The 25,297-nt window shown below is 49.3% G+C and overlaps 1 protein-coding gene across 1 annotated transcript; it reads left to right on the plus strand.

Moving 5' to 3' along the window:
* The first annotated feature begins 7,798 nt into the window (after positions 1-7,798).
* LOC123144536 (phosphoenolpyruvate carboxylase 1) lies at positions 7,799-21,870 on the plus strand. Its single transcript, XM_044563734.1, has 10 exons — positions 7,799-8,162; positions 8,258-8,649; positions 8,736-8,820; positions 9,184-9,406; positions 10,240-10,343; positions 10,434-10,521; positions 18,632-18,786; positions 18,865-19,863; positions 20,553-20,939; positions 21,290-21,870. The coding sequence occupies exons 1-10, from the start codon at positions 7,983-7,985 to the stop codon at positions 21,581-21,583; spliced, it is 2,907 nt and encodes a 968-aa protein (XP_044419669.1). The 5' UTR covers positions 7,799-7,982; the 3' UTR covers positions 21,584-21,870.
* The last annotated feature ends 3,427 nt before the right edge of the window (positions 21,871-25,297 follow it).

Below are 25,297 nucleotides of genomic sequence, written 5' to 3' on the forward strand. Positions count from 1 at the left end.
AAAAAGTTACTAATAGCGCACCAGAGGGGGGTGCGCCATTGCTATCAGAAAAAAAAGTTACTAATGGCGCACCCCTAGATGGTGCGCCATTACTAACCTTCCCCCTTGTGTGTGTTGTCCATCTCGCGTTCGTCCTTCTCTCCCAATCTCACATTTCTCCGACCCACTGCCCGACCCACTGCGCCGCCGCCCCTACTACGCCGCAGCCCGTAAGCCCCCCTCCTCCTCCGCCCGTAAGCCCCCTCCCCCTGACTGACTCCCCTGGCCTCCGTGCGCAGTTCACCGTCCCGGATCTCCGACTGCATCGCCTCCCGCGGCGGCAACATCCACAACGTCGACGTCCTCGTCCCCGACGACGCCCCCGCGTCCACCAGGAGAGGAGGCCCGAGCACCTCGCGACCTCCCCGCCGTCTATCCCTGCCTCCCCCAAGCTCGCCGTCTCCGCTCCGGCCACCACCTCATTGTGGTCAGGTAATCTTCATTGCCCTCCTCCCTCTGCCTCTCTTCCTCCTCTCCTCCCTCCCAGCCATGCCCTCTTCTTCTCTCTTTTGCTAGGTTTAGGTCAAATCCCTCTCGAATTTAGGTCAAATTAGGTTCAAATCCCTCTGAAATTAGTATGTAAAGCTCACTGTTCTGAAGTTCTAATCAGTTCAGTACCTTAGTAAGCAATAACACAAGCTTCCATACAAGCCAACAAGCCAAGAAGATACCTTCTACTACTATAGTGTTGATTCTGAATTTGTGGAGAGAGGAGTGCATTCAGAGAAGAGAAGAGAATACAAATGAATTTGCTTGTTTATGTCAAATACAAATGAATTGCTATTTGTGGAGTTTAGGCTCCTTTGAATCAAGGCAGCACTGTCAAATGAGCTCCTCTTCTTTCTACTCCTTACCTAGACATAAACTTGGCAAGTTTTAGCAACAAGAATACAAATGATAGTAACTGCAGCTGCACATGATCTCTGCTAGTTATAGAAATTCATTGCTTGTCCTATGTTTTCTGTCAGGGTATTGTTCAGGAAGCTTGCTTGAGTTTGTGTCCTTTAATTTGTAAATCTACAGTTCTAGCCACTATTTGTAGTTCTAGCCACTCCTTGCTGTTAGTTCCTCAAGGAGTTCTGCACAAAATTAGCTCAACAAGTTGCATCTGGCTTTTACAAAGTTGTTTTGGCTTAAGAGGATAGGTTGTTGTATATACTATCATAAAGTTCAGCAAGAACAGGGCATCAACAGTGCTACTCTAGTATCTAGTTGGGGAGGGACAAATGGACAGGGCATCACTGTAGCTGTACTGCACAACAAACTATTAGTCTTAGGATTAACACTCCTCATATGAGATGAGAGGATTTTTTTAAAATGGCTTCTTGTAGTTTTGAAAATTCAGTTTATTCGGTTACTGAAAATTCAGTTAATTCAGTTAGGCACACAAATTTCAGAACTTTTGTGTGCCCTAGTACTTGGTGTTTGTAGAAAACCAGGAGTGTCAGTGTGACTAGAATTCACTTGTTCTTATGTGGGTGAAACTTCACTTGTTTTTAGGCTAGTGCAGGGTGTTGCTTTATTCTGTCATCATTTGTAACTATGTCACAAATAAATTGTTCCTTCTTCTGTATTTGACAAGTAATGACTGTTGATAAGCTGAGGCATGGATTAAGCTATTTCTTTGCTGTAACATACTGTATATCACTCCACAATGAAATACAGTACATATTGATGTGCTTTGTAAAACTTGTTCATGTACTGAACTACTAATGCCTTGTGATGCTCTGAATTACTTGTGATGCCTCTGAATTACTTGTGATCCCATTGAGAAAGACTTGTAAAGATGATGATCATCTTTTACAGAAAACAATTTCTGTAAACACGTCAGTAACTTTGCTAGTTTGCTGGGTTTTGTCTCCGACCATCATGTCGTGATGATTTTGCAGGTACCCCTAGAGGCCCTTGAGTTTGCTGGAATGTCGATTAACTTCCGTTCCGGCAAATTCGGGTACTCCATATGTCCTATTTTCAGCAAAGGTCATGCTGAAATTTTCCGTGAATTTTAGCATGACTTTGCTAAAAATAGGACATATGGGGTACTTGTGACTAATGCATGGGTTGGGGTCTTAGTACTTAATTAAGTAGGATCAACTGCCCCTTTATTCTTGCTGCATTAAACCATAGGTGGCAATAGAGCCAAGTGATTAGGCCCAACTTAGAATTCTCCTTCCCAGCTTAGCTTTTAGGGTGCCTCGGTGTTGATGAGAACCTAAATGATGTATGCTTAGGCTTTTAGGGTGCCTCGGCGTCGACAAACCCTAAATGATAAAAGCTTAGCTTTTAGGATGCCTCGGTGTCGACAAACCCTAAATGATGAGACCATGATCTTGTTCCTTGACAATAACCAACTTTTTGACCAAACGTTTTTCCTATTTAGAGCGAAACATGGCCCACAACTCAAGGCACAAGTGGCGCGGATTCCGGAGATTGTCCAAGAGCAAGTGCAACAACAACTGGGAACGACGCTCACCGCCATGGTACCTACCTTGATTCAGGGGCTGACGACGTGGATTGCGGGCGGCCAACAGGGGCCTCCCCCGGTTCCCAGCTTCATGGCCAGCAACTCGCACAACGCGCAGACGGCGCCATTGGTGTCTCCGGCGGAGGCGGTATTCGTGTCTCCGGCGCCGGCACGGGCATTGGAGCTTAATGCACCCGGGTGTACGCCGGCCGGCACCTCGCCAGCAAGCGGCCCCTCCGTCAGTTGCACGCCCGCCGTTGGCGGTGCCTCGACATTAGCCGAGCTCGACGGCATCACGGTAACTAAGCCTCTCGGCCGATGACTTCATCTCCTTGCCTTTGACTGGGCATCCCTGACGCCCTACATGTTTTCGCAGGGCGCCGCCAACGTTCCTTGCACTCTCTTGCACTTCGTGGGCGGCGAGTTGGTCGATATCGCCAAGGGCAGAATCGTTCAACCGGGCAACCGCGTGTTCCACGGTAATCCGATGCCACCCACCTTGTATAGGGTTGAACTGGTTCGGGTGCTGCCAGGCTGCGACGAGTTGTTACCTCCGATTCGACCCGCTGGGGCCGACGAAGATGATGTGATAACCCTCAGCGTCTGCGTAAGCTGGCCCCTGCTTTGGCCGAAGAGCCAGATTCATTTGGGGGCGGGGGACACCACCCCACAGACAAGACCGCCAGTCGTGCGAGCGCCAAGCCATGGCAAGAACGCCGCAACGCTACCGGACATGCCGGACATCCCTATGGCACAGGATCCGGACGACAATGACAACGACGACGGTACATTTACCAACATCGATAAGTACTTTGCCGAACATGGGTACGGTGACGAGTTCTGCAGGCCTCCTTCTCAAGAACCCAACCCTGAAAAAGACGACCGCGATCTAGCTGGTACGGCGGAGAAACCCAATTGCAACAGGCGTCGTCTGGCGTTCAGTTCTCAGGAGACGCCTCCAGCTGCCGCCTTCACCAAGCCTCAGATAGCTGAGGTGCGAAATATTATCAGCCCCAACACGCTCAAGAAGGCGGTCTGTGAGCAGAACTCGATCCCATTACAGCATATCAGGAAGAAGGGACAGAAACGAAAGACTAACAAGGGCGCCGGTGCGAGCCAGCCGGCACCGAGTACGATCCGTGCTCAGGATGGGCCACCTTCACCTAAGGATATCTCGAGGAGGGTGCATGTGGCGGGTAGGGCCATGCTACCGAAAAATATGCTCAATGCTGCAACCGGTGCTATGCGGAGTCTGCATGACAGTGTTCTTTCTTTGGAGAAGCGGCGTCTCAGAGAGAATGATGTGGCATACCCGGTTTTCGTGGCCAAGGTGCCAGAGGGCAAGGGCTTTGTGGATAGCGCCGTCGGGGGTATGATCGTCCTGCGGTTTGATGACATCTTTGCTATGTTAAACCTTCATCCGCTGCACTACACCTTTGTTCGGCTGTTTTCGCTGAGTATGGAGATGCGGATCATTAGAGACAAGACCCCGGACATTGTGATAGTCGACCCCTTCTACATGCGTGCCAAGATCTTGGGCAGCGCTGGGGACCGGCAAGTCGCGAGTTCACACCTCGAAGGCGTCATTCTGGCAAACCCAGATAAGGATAACTTCCTCGTGCCTTACTTTCCTGAGTAAGTCATCCCCTAACCGCCCCGTAACATATGATTTCTTAGATTTCGATCGTTCTTTTTTTCTCTAACATTCCGTGTTCTGTGTAGTGACACACATTGCACACTCATCCTCTTAAGCCCGAAATATTCCATGGCCACGTATTTCGACCCGGACCGTGACTCCAAGATAGACTACACAAATATCAAGAAAGTTCTTGATGATGCTCTCCCCGGCTACGCCGCATCTGGAGGCACCTTTAAGAGGCCATCTCGTAGGTACGGCAGGCACGTGTTCACCCACAATACGACGTTCCCCTGCGTCAAGCAGCCGCCTGGCGGTCAGAAGGATGCCTACTACGCCCTCCATCACATGCGGGCGATCGTACGGGACCATAATCACCTTCTGCTACCAAATAATCTCAAAGATTGGGCCGCAAGCTTGGCGGCAATCCAGGACGCGGACATCCGACAAGAATTCTTTCGCATCTAGTCGGAGTTTGCAGAAATCATCCATCAAGATGTCCTTCGTACCTCGGGGCAGTTCTACCTCAAATATCAACCGTCCAATAGTGAGATAGACACAACGCTACAAATGCAGGCTGACAACGCCCGTGACTTCATGACCATCACGACAGACGGCGGCTTCATCCACACTCCGGTCCCATGAGTCAAGTCGAAAGTAGTGATGCTATGTGTAGTTCTGAAACATCGATTAGCTCATGTTGTAATTAAACTTTAATGAACTTGTATGTCTCTTTGGTTTGGACAGTCGTTCAACTTAGATGTAATCGATGCTATTTATTAGTAGGACCATGAATCGTGCTATTAATGTCTTGCTTTTCTCTTCCGATCCTTTTGTTGCATACTTATATATTGCTTATGCATTGTCTGTTGTTTGGCTAGTGCATAGAGATGCCGTCGTATGTCGTGTACAAGGGTAAGGTTCCCCGAGTCTACGACGACTGGGAGGAGTGTCGGAGACAGGCTCACCGTTTCAGCGGTAACAGTTACAAAGGATATACCACTAGGGCGGAGGCGGAATCTAGATACGCGCGCTATCTAGCGGGAGAGAGGAGGGAGCGTTGGAGGAACCGGATGAAGACCAGTTTCATTGCGATGATGCTCATCGTGATGACCGCAACTCTCTTCTATGTGATGGTAGTTTAGATGATCGATATCGACTTGTAATGTGAAGACAAACTCGCTACTCGCGGTCTCGAGACTTGTAATGTTCTATCTTTGTTCGGTCTTTTGAATTCCAAGACTAATATGATGAATTGTATTCGGAGACTAATCTTCTATTGTATTCGATGAATCTGCTGTTGCTGTGTGGTGTTGTCTATATTCTGTCAATAATATATTTTGTAACCTGTGCAAATATCAGTAAAGAAAAAAATCCCTAATATTCATACTAATGGCGCATCACCCCAACGTGCGCCATTAGTATGCCAAAGGATACTGATGGCGCATCACCCCACAGTGCGCCATTAGTATGGCAAAGCACATGTGTAAATATCGCCCCCTGGGAGACACACTAATGGCGGATGTTGGTCTATACTAATGGCGCACGGCGTGATGCGCCATTAGTAGACCAGATACTAATGGTGCACCAGTGGTGCGCCATTAGTAGACCAGATACTAATGGTGCACCAGTGGTGCGCCATTAGTATTCAATACTAGTGGCATGGTACTAGTGGCGCACCAGTAGTGCGCCATTAGTAGGCAAAACTGGTGCGCCACTAGTAGGCCTTTTCCTAGTAGTGGTTGGCGTATTTCGAGATTAGGATTTGTCACTCCGATTGTCGGAGAGGTATCTCTGGGCCCACTCAGTAATGCACATCACTATAAGCCTTGCAAGCATTGTAACTAATGAGTTAGTTGCGGGATGATGTATTACGGAACGAGTAAAGAGACTTGCCGGTAACGAGATTGAACTAGGTATTGAGATACCGACGATCGAATCTCGGGCAAGTAACATACCGATGACAAAGGGAACAACGTATGTTGTTATGCGGTCTGACCGATAAAGATCTTCGTAGAATATGTGGGAGCCAATATGAGCATCCAGGTTCCGCTATTGGTTATTGACCGGAGACGTGTCTCGGTCATGTCTACATAGTTCTCGAACCCGTAGGGTCCGCACGCTTAACGTTTCGATGATAGTTATATTATGAGTTTATATGTTTTGATGTACCGAAGGTTGTTCGGAGTCCCGGATGTGATCACGGACATGACGAGGAGTCTCGAAATGGTCGAGACATAAAGATTGATATATTGAAAGCCTATATTTGGATATCGAAAGTGTTCCGGGTGAAATCGAGATTTTACCGGAATACCGGGGGTTACCGGAACCCCCCCGGGGGCTTAATGGGCCTACATGAGCCTTAGTGGAAATAGAGGGTAGCAAGGGGAGTGTGGGGCGCGCCCCCCAAGGCCCAAACCGAATTGGATTAGGGCAAGGGGGCCGACCCCCTCTTTCCTTCTCCTCCTCTCCCTTTCCTTCCCCCTCTCCTACTCCTACTAGGAATAGGAGGAGTCCTACTCCTAGTGGGAGTAGGACTCCCCCTTGGCGCGCCTCTCCCTGGCCGGCCGCCTCCTCCCCTTGCTCCTTTATATATGGGGGCAGGGGGCACCCCATAGACACAACAATTGATCATGGATCTTTTAGTCGTGTGCGGTGCCCCCCTCCACCATAGTCCACCTCGATAATATCGTAGCGGTGCTTAGGCGAAGCCCTGCGTCGGTAGAACATCATCATCGTCACCACGCCGTCGTGCTGACGAAACTCTCCCTCAACACTCGGCTGGATCGGAGTTCGAGGGACGTCATCGGGCTGAACGTGTGCTGAACTCGGAGGTGCCGTGCGTTCGGTACTTGATCGGTCGGATCGTGAAGACGTACGACTACATCAACCGCGCTGTGCTAACGCTTCCGCTTTCGGTCTACGAGGGTACGTGGATAACACTCTCCCCTCTCGTTGCTATGCATCACCATGATCTTGCGTGTGCGTATGATTTTTTTTGAAATTACTACGTTCCCCAACAACAAGATACACCTGGCAATGGCCTCCGTCGCCCTCAGTGTCGTGGCCTGCTCCAAGGCGGCGGGGTCCTCCTGCTGCTCGTGACAAAGCAGGCTGGACAACGGATTGAGGTGGCAGCCTCGTCGGGGGGGGGGGGGGGAGGAGCAGCAACGCGAGAGGAGGTTGCGGTCCTAATGGAGATGGAGGAGCGGTTGGTTGACGGCCTGCTGGGTGCGATGCGAGGGAAGGGGAGGAAGAGAGTGCACGGGAGGACATGCGGATGGGGCGGCGACTAGGGTTCTACGCGTGGGGTTGCTGCCTTTTAGACACCTCTATGTGAAATGACGTGAAATGACGAAAATACCCTAATGGGCTGGGATATTATAGTTTGTTGCAATTGCAATTTTATCAGACGGCTGAGATTGATCGGGTAAGTATCCAATGGCTCACAACGATTCGGCCTGAGATCCGGCGGCCAGGATCGCAAAGGAAATCGAATTTAACGGCCCATATGCTCCTGTGAATATGGGAGCTCGGTTTTACACAGCTCTCTAAGACTCTAACTATGGGATCCACCCTATGTGTGGACCTGTTTGTCAGCGACTAGCGAGGAAACGACGAATGGAGGCCGGGCAGGCCAAAGAAGACTCCGCTCTCTGCCTCACCTAAAAAAAGACTCCGATCTCTGCCTACCTATAGTTCCGCCCCATATCCCTCATCCCACGCCGACGAGCCTCCACCGCCGCCGCCACGTTCGAGCACGCACCGGAGGATCCGCGCGAGCTGCCCGCAGACCCCAGAGGGGACCCGCTTGATTTAACGCAGGCGCGGGCGCGCAGCCAGATGGCGGCGCCCTCGGGGAAGGCCGCAATGGAGCGGCACCAGTCGATCGACGCGCAGCTGCGGCTCCTCGTCCCCGGCAAGGTCTCCGAGGACGACAAACTCGTCGAGTACGACGCCCTCCTCGTCGACCGCTTCCTCGACATCCTCCAGGACTTGCACGGCCCCCACCTCCGCGAATTCGTGCGCCCTTCCCGTCTCCTCTACTTCCCAGATCCGCACACCATCTGTCCGACGTCATGCCCATACGGACTGTTTGGTTCTCTTCTCCTATGCAGGTGCAGGAGTGCTACGAGCTCTCGGCGGAGTACGAGACCGATCGGGACGAGGCCCGGATAGCCGAGCTCGGGAGCAAGCTCACCAGTCTGTCCCCCGCTGACTCCATCGTCGTCTCCAGCTCGTTCTCGCACATGCTCAACCTCGCAAACCTGGCCGAGGAGGTGCAGATCGCGTTCCGCCGCCGGAGCAAGCTCAAGCGGGGGGACTTCGGTGACGAGGCATCAGCGCCCACCGAGTCTGACATCGAGGAGACACTCAAGCGGCTGGTCTCCGAGCTCGGAAAATCCCGTGAGGAGGTGTTCGATGCACTCAAGAACCAGACTGTCGATCTTGTGTTCACAGCGCACCCCACGCAATCCGTCAGGAGGTCCCTGCTCCAGAAGCACGGGAGGTGATGTGATGGACAATGAATCCCACTCCCATTGCTTTCGCCTTTGTGGAGACTCTAAAATTTTGTGGCGTTAATTGATTGTGCAGGATCCGAAATTGCCTGAGGCAGTTGTATGCAAAGGATATCACTGCCGATGACAAGCAGGAGCTCGATGAGGCTCTGCAGAGGGAGGTAAATTAAAGAAACTTGTCAATTTGAGATGAGAATATTATAAAGTAAATTTGATCTTTCAATATAAAGGGTACACCAAAACCTTTCTTGACTAGTATTGTATTATTTTCAAATAGCTGGAACTGCCCATTTAATATGTAGCCTGTACCCCTCTTAACTGTTATAAACCCACACCTATGATAGCTTTCATGACACATTCAACACAAGATCTCAGTATGATTTGACCAAACTGGTCACATATTCATCTTTAGTCAAATAAGATAATGAGATAATGTAAATAATCTGGAAAATCACTTCTTGTTTTCTACTATTATGTCCCATCACGTTTTTCTCTTTTGATTCATCTCTTAACACGTTTCACAGATTCAAGCTGCCTTCCGAACCGATGAAATCCGCAGGACACCTCCCACTCCCCAGGATGAAATGCGTGCCGGAATGAGTTATTTCCATGAAACTATATGGAAGGGTGTACCAAAATTCTTGCGCCGTATTGACACTGCTTTGAAAAATATTGGGATTAATGAGCGTCTTCCTTACAACGCTCCTCTCATTCAGTTCTCCTCCTGGATGGGTGGTGACCGTGATGGTACTTTATCCTATGCCACTTTGTACATCAGTGATCATTTAGGAAAGGGAATTATGCTTTTATGAAGAGTCTGTTATACGTACTAGACCTTTTTGTTGGGAAGATACCAGATTTCGTAGTGGTACATGTGAGTGTACACCAGATTTTGGCCTGCACAAAAACGTCCTTAATATGGCCTCAAATGAAAAAGTGTCCAACATGAAAGTTGCGCGCTTCGTCATGACAAACAACTTTGTTTTTTGGGTCATCTCCGTTCGAGGTCATATGCGGCCATAATAACCAAAACAGTAAAAGGTAAAAGTTGACATTTTACCATTGTAAAAGGTAAAAGTGGTAGATTGATTGATTGATTGATCGATTGTGCTGTTCAATCGGCCATCACCTCTCATCTATATATGAGGTGGCTGGACTCCGTACAAGAACAATAAAATGACTCCAATTTCCGTCCAAATTGTCTAACTAACCTTACTTGGAGGGCACTAGTCTGGACTCTGAATTTGGCTGGACTGTTTGGCCGTATCTGGATCCTCTGCAGGAGCACACTTTTTCAATTTGAAGCCATCTTGAGATGTACTCCCTCCGTCCCAAAATAAGTGACTATAAAGTTAGTACAAAGTTGAGTCACTTATTTTGGGACGGAGGGAGTATATATTAGAACTATAGAACTAGATAAGAAAGGCCCGAACAATTGGCCGGACTGTCCAGGACTTGTTCGGCCCACACTATATATATTTTGGTTGGTCCGGACATGATATTTAAGGTAGAACTAGAGGCTTTTTTCCTGTCCATAATAAATAATGTTAGAACTTATCTTATACTCTCTTGTTTCATAGGAAATCCAAGGGTTACACCTGAGGTCACACGTGATGTTTGCTTGTTAGCAAGGATGATGGCTGCTAACTTGTACTTCTCTCAGATAGAAGATCTGATGTTTGAGGTATTGTAACAATAGAAGTACTTTTACATGCTGTAAGGTACTCTTGCAATATTAATATCCCAATATTAAGAATAAAAGATGTTTTTCTAGCTTTCTATGTGGCGCTGCAGTGATGAACTTCGGGTCCGTGCAGATGAACTACATTGTTCCTCAAAAAAATCTGCAAAGCACTATATAGGTAACAGAAATTTAATTTTGGCAATAAGTGTTTTGGTCAATTTGCATAAGTGTTGGCCAGCTTATCATCGGAAAAACTGGATGCCCTTTTCTCTTCTTGCTTTGCTCTTGACACATGCAGTATCACTTCAACACAAAGAAACTTTGCATAGTTTTTCTTTTATATTTTTAGCCATGTTTTGTCAGTTTAACCACATCAGACTTATCTCTTTAACAGCATCTTAACTTCACTACAAACTATATGCTTTAGTTCCCTTTTGCATATAAAAATGTGCATGCCTATTGCCATTTATTATTTACCACATGTTGTGGATCATCATTTAATTTTAGCTTGTCAGATGATTCGATAAGTGCATCTACTAGATCAAAATCTGCTAAAATCTACTGGATCAGGCACGTTACCTTGACAAGATTTAGGTGTTGATTATTTTTTGTTATAGAGATAAGGTATTGAAATTAATTCTAGAGGCTTGGAAGTTCTCATTATAAACACCAATCATATATTGTTATTGTTGGCAGAGAGAGAGAGACATACCAGCTTGTGTCCATCTGTGCGTGTGTAGCGGCACCTTACTCTAGACAGCGTCTGTTCCTCCTCCTTTAGACCAGCCCCCCACATGGGCTTGGGCCTTAGAGCAACTCCAGCCGCGCCCCCAACAGGCCCTCCCTAGGCATTTTTGCCGCGCCGGCGCCCAAAAATCGGCCCAGTCGCACCCCCAGGAGCCCGTTTTTCGCCGGTTTGGGCCGAAACTGGCGCCGGCGGACCCAGGCCGAACCCGGCGCGCTGGGGGGCGCCCGGGGGCGCCGGGGCGAGGCGTTTTGGCGCGAAAGCGGATGGGCCCGCCGAGTCAGCGACACGCCGCTTTGTCGCCCTCATCACCTCGGTTCCCGCGGGAATCAATGCGAAGGCTGCCGCGCCGGTCAGCCTCCATTGATGCCTCACGGGCGGCGCAATGAACGCGCCGCGACGCGCGTCCACCCACGCGTTGCCCGGCATGCAGCCCGTCGCTGCCCAGCCACGGCTATAAAAGGGCGACCTCCCCGCCGGTGGACGCCGCAGCTCTCATTTCCCTCCTCCCCGTCGTAGAAAGCAGCTCTCTCCCCCCTTCCCGCCGACGAGAAAGATGGCCGAGAGGTACCCAGGTGACGGCGCGGCGGCGAACGGCTTCGGCCGCCGCCACCTTCAAGAGGCGGAGGCCCTGTTGCTGTACGAGGCGGAGTACCCGGCGCCCCCGGACATGCGGGTGCCGGGGACGTGGAGGCTGAGCGCCGCCGGCGTCCCGGTGCCACCGGTGCCCGAAGGGGCGGCGCGGCGGGCCAAGATCGCCCGCATCCGCTCGTCCCTGACGGAGGAGCAGCGAAACAAGCCGCGCTACGCCGCCGACAGCCACACGCCTCCACCAACGGCGTCATCCCGCGGGGCCGCCTCAACGCGGTGGGGGCTAGGCGTAGTTTGGTGTAGTTTAGGCGTAGATCAGGCGTAGTTTGCATGTGTTCGTGTTTTTGTACAAATTTCAATGAAGTTTCGCCGAGTTCGTATAAAAATCGCCGAGTTTGCATACACTTTGTACAGAAAGTCGCCGAACCCGGGGCGACCTGTGGGCCGACGACTGGGAGCTAGGTCGCCCCCAGGGGTCAAACTAGCGCCGGTTCACCCCCAGGCCGCTCTTTTTCGGCGCCCTGGGGGGCCGAACGGCTGGAGATGCTCTTATGGACCAGAGTGGAGATGGGCGAGGCCCATATACCGGTTCAACATTCCCCCTCAAAATGGGTGGTAGATATCTATCATCCCCATCTTGTCACAGGCCAAGTTACAGTCCTTTGTTCCCAGTCCTTTTGTTAAGCAATCCGCAAACTGCTGCTAGAGCTGACATGAGTAAGGCTGATGATCCTAGCATCAAGTTTCTCCTTAATGAAGAAGCGATCAATTTCCACATGTTTTGTCCTATCATGTTGAACTGGGTTATTAGCAATGCTTATGGTTGACTGATTGTCACACCACACCGTCAAGGTCCCTTCCTCAGAAGCTTCAGCTCGCTTATTAGGTGCTTCACCCAGAGTATCTCACTCAACCTTTGAGAAGGCTTGATGAGGAACACTAGATGAGAAGAAAGAAAACACATGCCAGATCTGTTTGGCTACTTCTAGATGCTTCCACTCTAGTGTAGTATTTCTTTCCTTTTCTTTTCTATCCTACCTACTGTTTTCTAGAGTCTTCTAGTTGTGAGTAGCTATGAGTACAATGGTGAAACTTACATAATGTTTTCTAGAGTATTCCAGCTATAAGTAGAAGTATGTGAAGGCTTCCCAAAGCCCTATAAATAGAGGTCCTCGCCTCTACTTTGGAGGCAGACTATGTACCCCTACCTATAATAGAACTTGTTGTTCTTATCTAAGATCTTGGAGTAGATCTTGTGCCCTAGGAGTTCTGGATTGAACTCTTGCTGCCCTATCAACCTACATTCGCCTCTAGAGCGATATCTAGCGCAGCACGTTGAAGCTGTTCCTTCAACACTTGTGCTGTACACATTGTAGCAGCAAGGTGGAGTTGCTCCTCCACAAACTTTGTGTTGCTTCAAGGCTCTATACTCAGCTTCTGCTGTTGATCTAGACTCAACTGTCTAATTCTTACTTCTCCATGAAACCAAATTTCCCCCCACAAACACAAAACTTGATCTTCTATCATCTTGACAACTTGCGTATTCAGAGTTAGTATAGCCAGCCACCTCAAGATGTCCACTCTTCGCAAACCACAACCCTTTACCCGCACTGCCCTTCAAGTATTTCAGGATTCTGTGCACATTATCAAGATGCCCACTCCTTGGTTCATGCATGTATCTTCTCACCACACCCACGACATACGTAATGTCAGGCTTTGTACGACACAAGTACAATAACCTCCAAACTAGTTTATGATAATCTTCCTTATTCACTAGTTGTCCCGATTGTGCTGTCACTTGATGATTTTGTTCAATCAGAGTAGGGGGCTGCAGTGGTAAAGCTGCTGCCTTGTGCCATGAGGTCACGGGTTCAAGTCCTAGAAACAGCCTCTTGCAGAGATGCAGGGAAAGGCTGCGTACAAAAGACCCAAAGTGGTCGGACCCTTCCCCGGACCCTGCGCAAGCGGGAGCTACATGCACTGGGCGGCCCTTAGTGTAGGGGCTGCACGACATCCCATCATGATGCCCATGTCACTCGAGAGATCCAAGGTGTATTTCTGTCGGCACAAAGATATTCCCTTCTATATCCAGGCCACTTCAATGCCAAGGAAGTATTTTAGGTTGCCCAAATCCTTTACCTCAATTTCCTTGCTCAGACACCCCTTCAAATCTCTCTGTTCCTTTCTTATCATCTGGTGGTATCTCCATGTACACTTCTTCCTGCAGCTCACCATGCAAGAAGGCATTCTTGACATCTAATTGATGCAGCTTCCACCCATAGTTTGAAACCAATATCCTTACTGTGTTCATCTTTGTGTTCATCTTTGCCACTGGAGCAAACATCTCATCATAGTCAATCCCATTAGTTTGACTATATCCTCTGGCGACCAATCTGGCCTTATACCGTTTCACCTTCCCCTCGGGATTCTGCTTCATGGCGTAGATCCACTTTACAACTTACCGCTTCCTTTTCTGCCGGCAATGTGGTTAGCACCCATATCTTGTTTTTCTTTAGTGCTTAGTTTGATGAACAGCAAACTTAGTTTCTCCAAACATCAACTCACACGGAGATTTCATGCTTAGTATTCTTGATGGTGTCCGGTTGATCAGGCTCCACAAGAACTTGGCACATTCGGCGTATACATAATGACCGAGCAACCTCAAGAATATGTCGATTCTTCCTTTCTACCACTCACCTGAAACTGATTCTTCACCAAGGCACTGAAATTCTGAAAACAGCTTTGATTCTTCACCAAGGCATTGAAATTATGAAAACAGCTCAACACCTCATCCTTGTGATGCATCAAATAAATCCAAGTCATACGAGAATAGCAATCGATAAAGGTAATAGAGTACTTCATTCCATTCATTGACACTATTGGGCAAGTCCATACATCCGAAGGAATCCATAAACGGAGATGCTCCTAAGCCCCCACATGAGGCTCTTGTGTGTTTGGCGTATTCGCAAGCATCTCCTGTCAACTTGCATTGACACTATTGGGCAAGTCCATACATCCGAAGGAATCCATAAACGGAGATGCTCCTAAGCCCCCACATGAGGCTCTTGTGTGTTTGGCGTATTCGCAAGCATCTCGTGTCAACTTGCCCTTGTCTCTCTCGCACATAACATCCGGAAATATTTTACTCATCTTATCAAAAGATATATGCCCCATTCTATAGTGATGGATCATCGCCTGCTTCTCCTTGTCCTCCATGGTCGCAGCACACACATAGTCTGGCTGCACCTCCTGGTCCGTATACCAGAGCCCCCTACGCTTGGTGCAAGTCCCAACCGTCTGTCGCTCCTGAATAAGGCAACCGAACTTGTCACGGATCACACGTAAGTCTATTTGATCAATTAGAGCACTGGAAGTGACCAAATTGACAGGAAAAGCTGGCTCATGTAAAAGTGAGGATAGGGAGATGGTCGATGGACTTTACTGTGCCGACCCCTACAACAAGCTGTTTTGTACCATCAACAGTTCATATAGTGCCCTTGTGAGTAGGAGGATGCTTATTGTAAGACTCAAAACACACATGATTTATTCGCAACATGCTTAGATGCTCCAGAGTCTAGAACCTACTCTGGAGCATTCTCATCAGTAGCAAGAGATGCCTTTTCTAGATTATCTTCATCAGTGGAGGCCCAGTGAGCAAAGTCTTCATAGGCAACATCACCTACTTCTTCGCCCTTTGACGTCCCGGTGTCCCCTTCAACTATCATGTGTGCCCTCTGACCTCTGAGTTTCCTGAGTATCCACCTCTGCCCCTAGCCTCTACCACTTCCCCCTTTGTTATATCCCCTGCCTCTACTGCAAGTTGGACATTCCCACTTCTGGTGACCTACCTCCCCACATGTATAACAGTCCCTGGGATCTCTCCCTTCCATGCAGTCACTTGCTGCAAACGTCGAAGTAGGCACAACCTTCACGTCTGCTTGCTCAAGAGAAAGCTCCTCCTCTCGAGTCATCGATGCAATAGCCTCATCAATAGTAGGCAGGAGAGTTTGGTGTAGTAGTAGGGATGCCTCCCTGCGATCAAAGCAATCTTTTTGAGGCCATCAAAAAGTTTCAGCACACGCCTGCATGCCATCCACTTGTGCCCTGACTCGATAGAAGCCGCATCATAGAGTTCCAGAGGATCACAATTATCCTGGTCTGCCGACAAAGCCTGCAGTTCTGCCACATATGCCATCACTGACATGTCACCTCAGTTTTGCCAACAAAGAAAGGGACTTAGCTGGTCGGGAATACGAGTGAACAAAAGGACTTGCTGAGGTTCTCGAGCAGCTCACTTGGTTCCCCGCAGGCTCGAACTCTGGGGCCATCATTACACGACAGAAAGAGGCTCAGAAGATCAAGCTGTTGCCCACTGACGTTAAGCTAGAGGGGCTACTAACTATCTGAGTTGGTCTCGGAGGGCAATGCTGGCTGTGGAGCAGGACCATCAACTCTTTGCTGGAGTACTGGGTGGACAGAGTCTTCCATATCTCAGCAGATATGGATAGCCCCTCCATAAGCGTCCAATGGGGCACCACCGAGTTCAACAACCACCCAATAAGAGCATCTCCAATAGACGCGCAACACGCGACGCGCTAAAAAAGCGTTTGCAACGCGCTGTTCGCGAGTTTTTGCACGGCGAGGAGCGCTTGCTCTAGCGGCCGCCGCAAAGTTTAGCGCGCGCGAGCGCGCTGCAAAAAAAACTGTGCTATGCACTCAAAACAAATAAAAAACCATAGGCATAGATAAAAAAGTGATACACAGATAAAAAAAGTGATACATAGATAGTTCATCTAGCATAGATAGGTAAAAAAGACACTAGTCCGAGGTAAAAACTACGGTGCAACTAGAAACTACTCCGAGTCGTCTCCTCGCTTGTGTCGTCCGACGTATCAAGCCACGCGTCTTCCCACCGCTTATCGTCGCTAGAGAAGAATGATGCCGCTCCCAGATCGCACTGCGATATCGCCAGTGCCTTCCGACGACGCCTGTCCACCCGTTCCGCGCGCCTCCTTGCCCTCCTCTCCGCCCAGAAGGCGTTCTCGTTGGCGACGTCCTCCGGGTGGCGCTGGCGCCACTTCGCCATGGCTCGCTCGTTCGCCTCGGCGACGAGGAGGCGACGCTGCTGCCGACGGTGTTCCTGACGGTCGGCGTCAGTTATTAGCCGCGGCAGAGGGGCGACGGCCTGCGCCTGCTCGCACGTCCAGACGTCCTGGAAGTTCATCTGTGGGCGAGGCCTCCCGAGGCGCCATGCCGCCGCGTCGTACGCGCGGGCGGCCTCGTGCGCGGTCTCGAACGTGCCGAGGCCGAGGCGGATGTCGCCGGACCGAATCTCAGCGTAGAAGGCGCCGGAGGGGCGCTGGCGGACGCCGCGGAAGCCCGAAGATCCCCGGCGGCGCTGCGGCATGGTGGCGTGTCGGCGGCGAGGCGAGGGAGCGGCAGAGGAAGCGGGGAGAGAGCGCGTGGCGATGTGGATAGCGATGGGAGGCCGCGTGGCGGGCACAACAATTTATAGGCGCGCGGGAAGCGGCGCGCCAAATCTAGCGCGCGACCGCCCGCTTTTTCCCCGCGCGCGCAATCGTTTCCCGCGCGCCTGAGTTTCCCGCCTCTGCTGGAGCGCGCGCTAAAATCGCATTTTACCGTGCGCGGCGCGGTTTTTGCAGCCGCTGTTGGAGATGCTCTAAGCAAAGAGTCGATGGTCCTCCACTTCTTTCCCTCTGCATTAATCTTGTCTCCTGGTTCTTCGACAGTGCCCAACAAGTACCCATCAAGGTCCTTGTGCTCCAGAGCCAGCATTGCCCTCCGAGACCAGCTCAGATAGTTGGTAGCCCCCTCTATTTTGATGTTAGTGGGCAACAGCTCGATCTTCTGAGCCACTTCCTGTCGAGGAACGATTACCCCAGAGTCCAAGTCCGCGGTGAACCGAGTGAGCTGCTCGAGAACCTCAGCAAGTCCTTTTTGTTTACTCATCTTCCTGACCAGCTACTTCCCCTTCTTCTCCCCCTTGCAAACAACTGCGTGCAGCAGCAGCTCCAGTCGTTGCCTCCGTCCTTTTGTAACCAGCAACAGCAGCCTTCAGCAGAGCTGCACTCAGCAGCAGCCGTGACTCTCTGCAATCGGCAATCAGCAGCCGCACACAATATCCAGCAGCACCACGAGCAAGAGGCAGCAGCTGCAGCACTCCAGCGTCTTTGTCAATCAGCGGCAGCAACTCTCAGGAGCAGCAGCAGACAGCAATCAAGTGCAAGCAGCAGAAGCACTTCTCTTCTTCTCTCCCCCGGCGCAGCCGCACTGCAAGCAGCAGCAGCAGCAAGTCAGCACATCCCTTCTTGTCTTCACTGGCGCGGCCGTACCGCCCCTCATTCCTCTTCCTTTGCCGCGCTCACAGCTGCCGCCTGGCTACGCAGCACCCACGCCGCTGCCCTGTGTCACAGCCCCTGCCGCAGCCGCGCGAGCAGCCTCCTTCCCTCGTCTGACCCAGCCGGGCGCTGCCGCTTCACTGGCAAGTGAGTATGCTGCCACTGCTTGGCTCGATACCATGTTGGCGGGGGGGGGGGGGGGGGGGGGGGGGGATGAAGGGGTTGAGGGGTACCAGCTCGTGTCCATCCGTGTGTCTGTGTAGCGGCGCCTGGTTCCTCCTTTCTTGGATCAGCCCCTCACACGGGCTTGGGCTAGAGTGGAGATGGGCCAGGCCCATATACCAGTTCAACAGTTATGAGCCATTGAAAACAGAAATATCGTGGATAGGATAAGGGTCAGAATAACAGGGGCACTTGCTCTCAAGGCCTAGTATCCATTAGTTGGTTCTCTAAGAAGCTTGTAGTCATGGGTATATTTTGCTTGGCACCAAAAATAATTCGTAGTCGCGTTAACCGCTTGATTTTACTCCTTTTCTTGCGAAGAATAATTTGCTTGCTGAACTGCCTATTATTAAGAAATGTCTTTGCTGCAGAGTTCTGGAAGCAAGTTCCTTCAAATGAACCTTATCGTGTCATACTCGGTGATGTCAGGGATAAATTGTATTATACGCGCGAACGTTCTCGCCATATATTGACAACTGGAGTTTCTGACATTCCTGAGGAGTCTACTTTTACTAATGTTGAGATGGTGAGCTCTTATCATCAGATGTGGCTTCTTCGTGAAGGTTGCCGCCATTAGTTGTCTAATTGTTCTCCTATGTTGCAGTTTCTCGAGCCTCTTGAGCTATGCTACAGATCTTTGTGTGCTTGTGGTGACAAACCTATAGCTGATGGAAGCCTTCTTGATTTCTTACGTCAAGTATCAACTTTTGGGCTTGCTCTTGTGAAACTTGATATCAGGCAGGAATCTGATCGACACACTGATGTCCTTGATACTATAACAACACATCTTGGGATCGGATCCTACGCTGAATGGTCTGAGGAGAAACGCCAGGAGTGGCTGTTGTCCGAACTAAGGGGCAAACGCCCATTGTTCGGTTCAGATCTTCCTCAGACTGAAGAAGTTGCTGATGTTTTAGGCACATTTCATATCCTTGCTGAGCTTCCAGCAGATTGTTTTGGTGCTTATATCATCTCAATGGCAACTGCCCCATCCGATGTGCTTGCTGTTGAGCTTTTACAGCGTGAGTGCCATGTAAAAAAGCCATTGAGAGTTGTTCCACTATTTGAGAAGCTTGCAGATCTTGAAGCAGCTCCAGCAGCGGTTGCACGCCTATTTTCAATAGACTGGTATATGGATAGGATCAATGGCAAGCAGGAGGTCATGATTGGATACTCAGACTCTGGCAAGGACGCTGGGCGTCTCTCTGCAGCGTGGCAAATGTATAAAGCACAGGAAGAGCTCATAAAGGTTGCAAAGCATTACGAAGTAAAGTTGACAATGTTTCATGGAAGAGGTGGAACGGTTGGCAGAGGAGGGGGTCCCAGTCATCTTGCCATATTATCTCAACCACCAGACACAATACATGGATCACTCCGTGTAACGGTTCAAGGCGAGGTCATAGAGCACTCATTTGGAGAGGAACACTTGTGCTTTAGAACTCTGCAGCGCTTCACTGCAGCTACTCTCGAGCATGGAATGCATCCCCCAATTTCACCCAAGCCAGAATGGCGTGCTCTAATGGATGAGATGGCTGTTGTGGCAACAAAAGAGTATCGATCAATAGTCTTCCAAGAACCACGCTTTGTTGAATACTTCCGCTCGGTACGTTCACCTGTTGTATCCAATGCTTTTATCATATACCTTGCAGTTAGCATGAGCATGAAGTCATCGTTTCTACAAAGCTGCATGCTAAAAGGTTTGTTTGGTTTTGTTGTTTTTGAGCGTGTATGCCATGGCTTTCTGGTTGATTATAGAAAAAATAGGAGGAACCTAGAATTAGAGTCTTATGGGAGACTGACTCTGACCTATCAAAGCCCTCTCTCATCTGGTTGATAGTAGAAGGTACGCATGATTGTACCATGGACATAAACTAGGTCGAGCATATATTTAATGATTTCAAACTAAAGCGTACCTAAAGCCTGCCTTGGGTCAGAGCGTAAGCTAGTGATGCTTTTGGCTACTGGACTTTAGCCATCTAGGGTACGGCACTAAACGGCTTCGCATAGAGCACAAAAACTACTGTTTGGACTCTTCAAAAGAGCAAATACCAACCTAGGGATATGCTCCTTTCCCATTGCTATGTGGACTGTCAGTTTTGATTTATTTCGCATTATTTTTATACATGTGCACTCTCTAAATTGTGAGCATCGACTTATACTGAACGACTGTATGGTTGACATATCAACAATGTAAATGTCACTGAATTGTATCATAGTGCTGACTGAAGCTGGGTTTGAACTTGGTGGAGATCAAGATCTAATTTGTACTAACTTGTGCATCCATTGTTTCAGGCAACACCTGAGACTGAATATGGTCGGATGAATATTGGCAGCCGGCCATCGAAGAGAAAGCCTAGTGGGGGCATAGAATCACTCCGTGCAATTCCATGGATCTTTGCTTGGACACAGACAAGGTTTCATCTTCCTGTATGGCTTGGATTTGGTGCAGCATTTAAACATATCATTCAGAAGGACATCAGGAACATCCATACTCTGAAAGAAATGTACAATGAGTGGCCATTCTTTAGGGTCACCCTTGACTTACTTGAGATGGTTTTTGCCAAGGGAGATCCAGGAATTGCTGCTTTATATGACAAATTGCTTGTGGCTGAAGATCTGCAGTCCTTTGGGGAACAGTTGAGACAAAACTTTGAAGAGACAAAACGGTTACTCCTTCAGGTAAAGTGCTAACACCACGTAACTTGATAATACTATTACTAGGTCTATCCTGAAATATACTTCCGTAATGTGTACGTAGGCTCATTTAAGGAACCTATCTTTCATAAAACTGATGGTCAAGATGTAACCTTAGAGACTTTCAGTGTCCAAAACAACTCGGATCCGTATGTGATTGGTCATTAAGCCTTTTACATGGTTAGTTGAATTTGGCTGGTGCCATTTTCAGAGGTAGATAAAATGATTAGTTGAATGATTTGTTCAAATGTACTGACCTATACATATCAGACATAATAAAAATAATTACCAGAATCTCCGCCCATGGCTCTTCTAACCATTGTTGATCTGTCCAGGTTGCTGGTCACAAGGACGTTCTTGAAGGGGATCCTTACCTAAAGCAGCGTCTGCGGTTGCGTGAGTCCTACATCACAACCTTGAATGTTTGCCAAGCCTACACCCTGAAGCGGATAAGAGACCCCAGCTTTGAGGTGACGCCACAGCAGCCGCCCCTGTCCAAGGAGTTCAGCGACAAGGAGCCCGCGGAGCTGGTGCAACTGAACCGTGGGAGCGAGTATGCCCCAGGCCTGGAGGACACCCTCATCCTGACTATGAAGGGCATTGCTGCTGGCATGCAGAACACAGGCTAGGCCAGTATGCCGCTTGTTGTATAAATAAACGTCTTCCGCCATCCGGTGAATATGTTTAGCTAGGTCGCCAATGCTAGTGAACTCTGGAGGAATTTGGCACTTCCGTGCCTTTGCTTATGTACCCGATCCAAATGTCAAGGGGAATGTATGCCTGTGGCGAATAAAATATGGAGTAGTGATATTATGCTTTTGTCTAATAACAGACTTGTCTCCAAGTCCGAAGTTTCATGTAGAAACCGCCATTTTGAAGTTTCATTTTTTAAAAAGAAATTATGTGAATACTTTTATTTTGCTGGTGATATATATTTTTTGAAAAGGAGGCAAAAGATTTGCATCATCCATTAATTAAGCAGAAGAGAATTGCCCGGTTAATTAACATAGAATTGGGCGAAAACCGTCATAAAACGCTGAGCGTCACACACACCTCTACAAAGAGTGCCTCGCCGAGCTAGCACACATGCGTCATCGTCATCACTTCTCCCCTAGCAGGCGTCATCGCCATCCCTAATCACCGAGCAAGCGATTCCGACTTTGGTGTGGATGAACACCGACCCAACTCTCACCACAGAGGCCGTGCACAAACAAATGAAGATCCGTGCCAGAACTCAGCCACCCGTGTCGAGGGCAGCGCAACTCCGACTCTGAAGGAGAGATCCAAAGAAGAACTATGCCAGGTTGGCGCCGTGGAAGACCACCGAACGAACCACCTGCTACATGTCATCGTTGCCACAGGGGCCCCGCCACCGCAGCTCCGACTTCACCGTAACAAACAAATCGAGATAATCCCATAGACACGTTGTGGGCCAATAGGTCGTGGGCTGGCCCATGAACGTTGGAGGTGGAGGCGCATGCTTGCTAGAAAAGGAGAGAAAATCGATAGAACCAGGGATCGAATCTGGGTATCATGCTGGAGGGAGGCATGAGCCACTGCAGTACACGCGTGTTCGTTGTATTTTAGAGTATTACTTTACAAAAGAACCAGACCTGATGCATCTTTAACTGAAAAAATCGAAACGTTTTATTCACTTTGGGTGGCATTGGTGGGTAATTTTTGCCAACTTTAAGGGTAATTTAGATGATGGTGAACGGGCAGAAGCACTCCGTGCTTTATTATTAGGTAAAGACTAGCAAAAGAGTCCGTGCATTGCAACAATTTTTTTTATAATCTCCAAGACGTTCGACTTGTGGACACAACTAAACGCAAATCCCATCCCCGTTCAATCCATATATGGACCGCGAGGACATGCACCTGCTGGACAAGACGACTATCAAGCCTGGTTAGAAAGGAATGGAAGGGCCCGGGAACAAACATACGCCCGAATGCCAACTGATATGCAGAATGAGGCGGCTCGTTTTCGAGGGCCATCTCACCCGATATGCTTCACACACGAGGTCATGGAGCACTAGTTCCAAGAAGGGTTTAAACCCGTGAACATCGAAGCTTACGATGGGACAACTGACCCATCTGTGTGCATCAAAGACTTCCTTCTCCACATTCATATGGCCTGCGGGGATGATCTCCATGCTATTAAATATCTTCCCCCGAAGCTCAAGGGATCGACAAGGCATCGACTCAACAGCTTACCCGAGAACTCTATCGGAAGCGAGAAGCAGCTCGAAGACGCCTTTAGGGCAAACTTCCAGGGCACCTACGCCCGACCTCCGGACGCCGATGACCTTAGCCACATCATCCAGCAGCCCGGCGAGTCGGCCAGGAAGTTTGGGAATCGATTCTTAACTAAGAATAACCAAATAGTGGATTGTCCTGATGCAGAAGCGATCGCCGCCTTCCGACAGAGTATCCAGGATGAATGGCTAGCACGACAGCCCGGTCAAGACAAGCCGAGGACCATGCTGACCCTCACCTCTTTGATGACTCGCTTTTGCGCGGGCGAGGATAGTTGGCTGACTCGCAGCTCTCATGGCAGCAAAGCCAGCACCTCGGAGGTGTGCGATGGAAATGGCAAGCCTAGGCGCAATAAATATAAGCACCGACATAAAAACAACGGCAGTGATGCCGAAGACGCGGCGGTAAATGCTGGGTTCAACAATGCAAAAGCTAGACAGAAAAATAAACCCTTTAAAGGGAACAAGGACGACCCTAGCGCACTCGACAAAATTCTCGACATGCCTTGCCAAATTCATGGCACTGCGGATAAACCAGCCAACCACACCAACAAGAACGGCTGGGTCTTCAAGCAGGCTGGGAAGGTGGCAGCCGAGGGTCAGAGCAAGAGCCAGCTCCGCAGCGAAGACGAGGATGATCCTCGGAGGCCCAACAATAGGGGCCAGAAGCAATTCCCTTTCGACGTAAGTGATGTGAATATGATTTATGTCATCCACATCCCCAAGAAGGAAAGGAAACGAGCACTTCATGACGTCTACGCCTTAGAGCATGTAGCCCCGAAGTACAACCCGTGGCCGGCTTGCCCGATCACTTTCAATAAAAGCGACCACCCGACCAGTATCCGTCATGGAGGGCTGGCAGCTTTGGTCCTCAACCCCATTATCGATGGGTTTCACTTAACTCGAGTCCTAATGGACGACGACAGTAGTCTAAACCTGATCTATGCTGACACAATCAGTAAGATGGGCATCAACCCATCCAGTATGAAGCCCAGCAACACCAATTTCAAGGGTATGATACCAGGGGTAGAAGCACAGTGCACGAGGACCATAACATTGGAAGTAGTCTTTAGCTCTCCCGAAAACTTTCAAAGCGAGGACTTGATCTTCGATGTTGTTCCCTTCCGTAGTAGCTACCACACACTGCTCGGGTGAATCGCTTTCGCCCTATTCAACGTCGACCCGCATTATGCATATCTAAAGCTCAAAATTACGGGACCCAATGGTGTTATTACAATCAATGGTAACACCAAACGATCTCTATGTACGGAGGAACATACCGCGGCTTTCGCAATCGAGGTTCAAGAAGCCGAGGAAGCATCCATGGCCCTCGCTAAAATACATAAGTGCTCATTGAAGCGCATCCGAGGTGCCTCTTCAACATCTCGGCAGCCAGGTCATACCCTCAAATAGGGGTACGTGCTCCACAGGTTTCCTCTGCTAACCGAGGACTACGTACCTTGGCTTCATATCTTTGCGCTTAAAATTCCATGGGTCCTGTGGAGCATTACAAATAAGCTCACTGCTCGACTTAAACTGGGCATTGCGCATCTCCATCCTAGTTATTATCAAGGCACTATAACAAGCCCACCGGGATTGGTTTTCGCAAAGAACGTTACGCTGTCCGAACACGACTACTTGGCACCACCCCTTTCATAGGGTACGCTCGTCGAAGGCATCGACATAGCAATGACGGCGTATCATGTGAATTTACTTAAGCTTGGGTTGTACAAGGTCATGCTGCTAGACAACATGGAGGCATAAATGTGCGGCAGGGCTAACCACGGATGTTTCAATCCCTACCTTAACGACCTTGTGCAAAAACCTCTCTCTTTTGTGTTCTTTTAAAGTTTTCTTTGTTAAAGCTCGGCATGTACAATTTGACCTTATAAACCAAAATAAAACAGACCCTTCACGTTACGCATATATTTGTGTTCTTTTCTTTTCTTTCTTGCCTTGGGCTAAAGATAACTGTCGGATACAAACTTTTTATGATGTACTCGGCTGTCGACCGGGGGCTTGGATTTAGTCTCACGCCTAAATTAATGTTTGAATAGTCTATTCAGCATCTCGGATGTTGCATTATAT

Source organism: Triticum aestivum, chromosome 6D (genome assembly GCF_018294505.1).
Source record: "Triticum aestivum cultivar Chinese Spring chromosome 6D, IWGSC CS RefSeq v2.1, whole genome shotgun sequence".
In the NCBI taxonomy this organism is placed as follows: Eukaryota; Viridiplantae; Streptophyta; class Magnoliopsida; order Poales; family Poaceae; genus Triticum; species Triticum aestivum.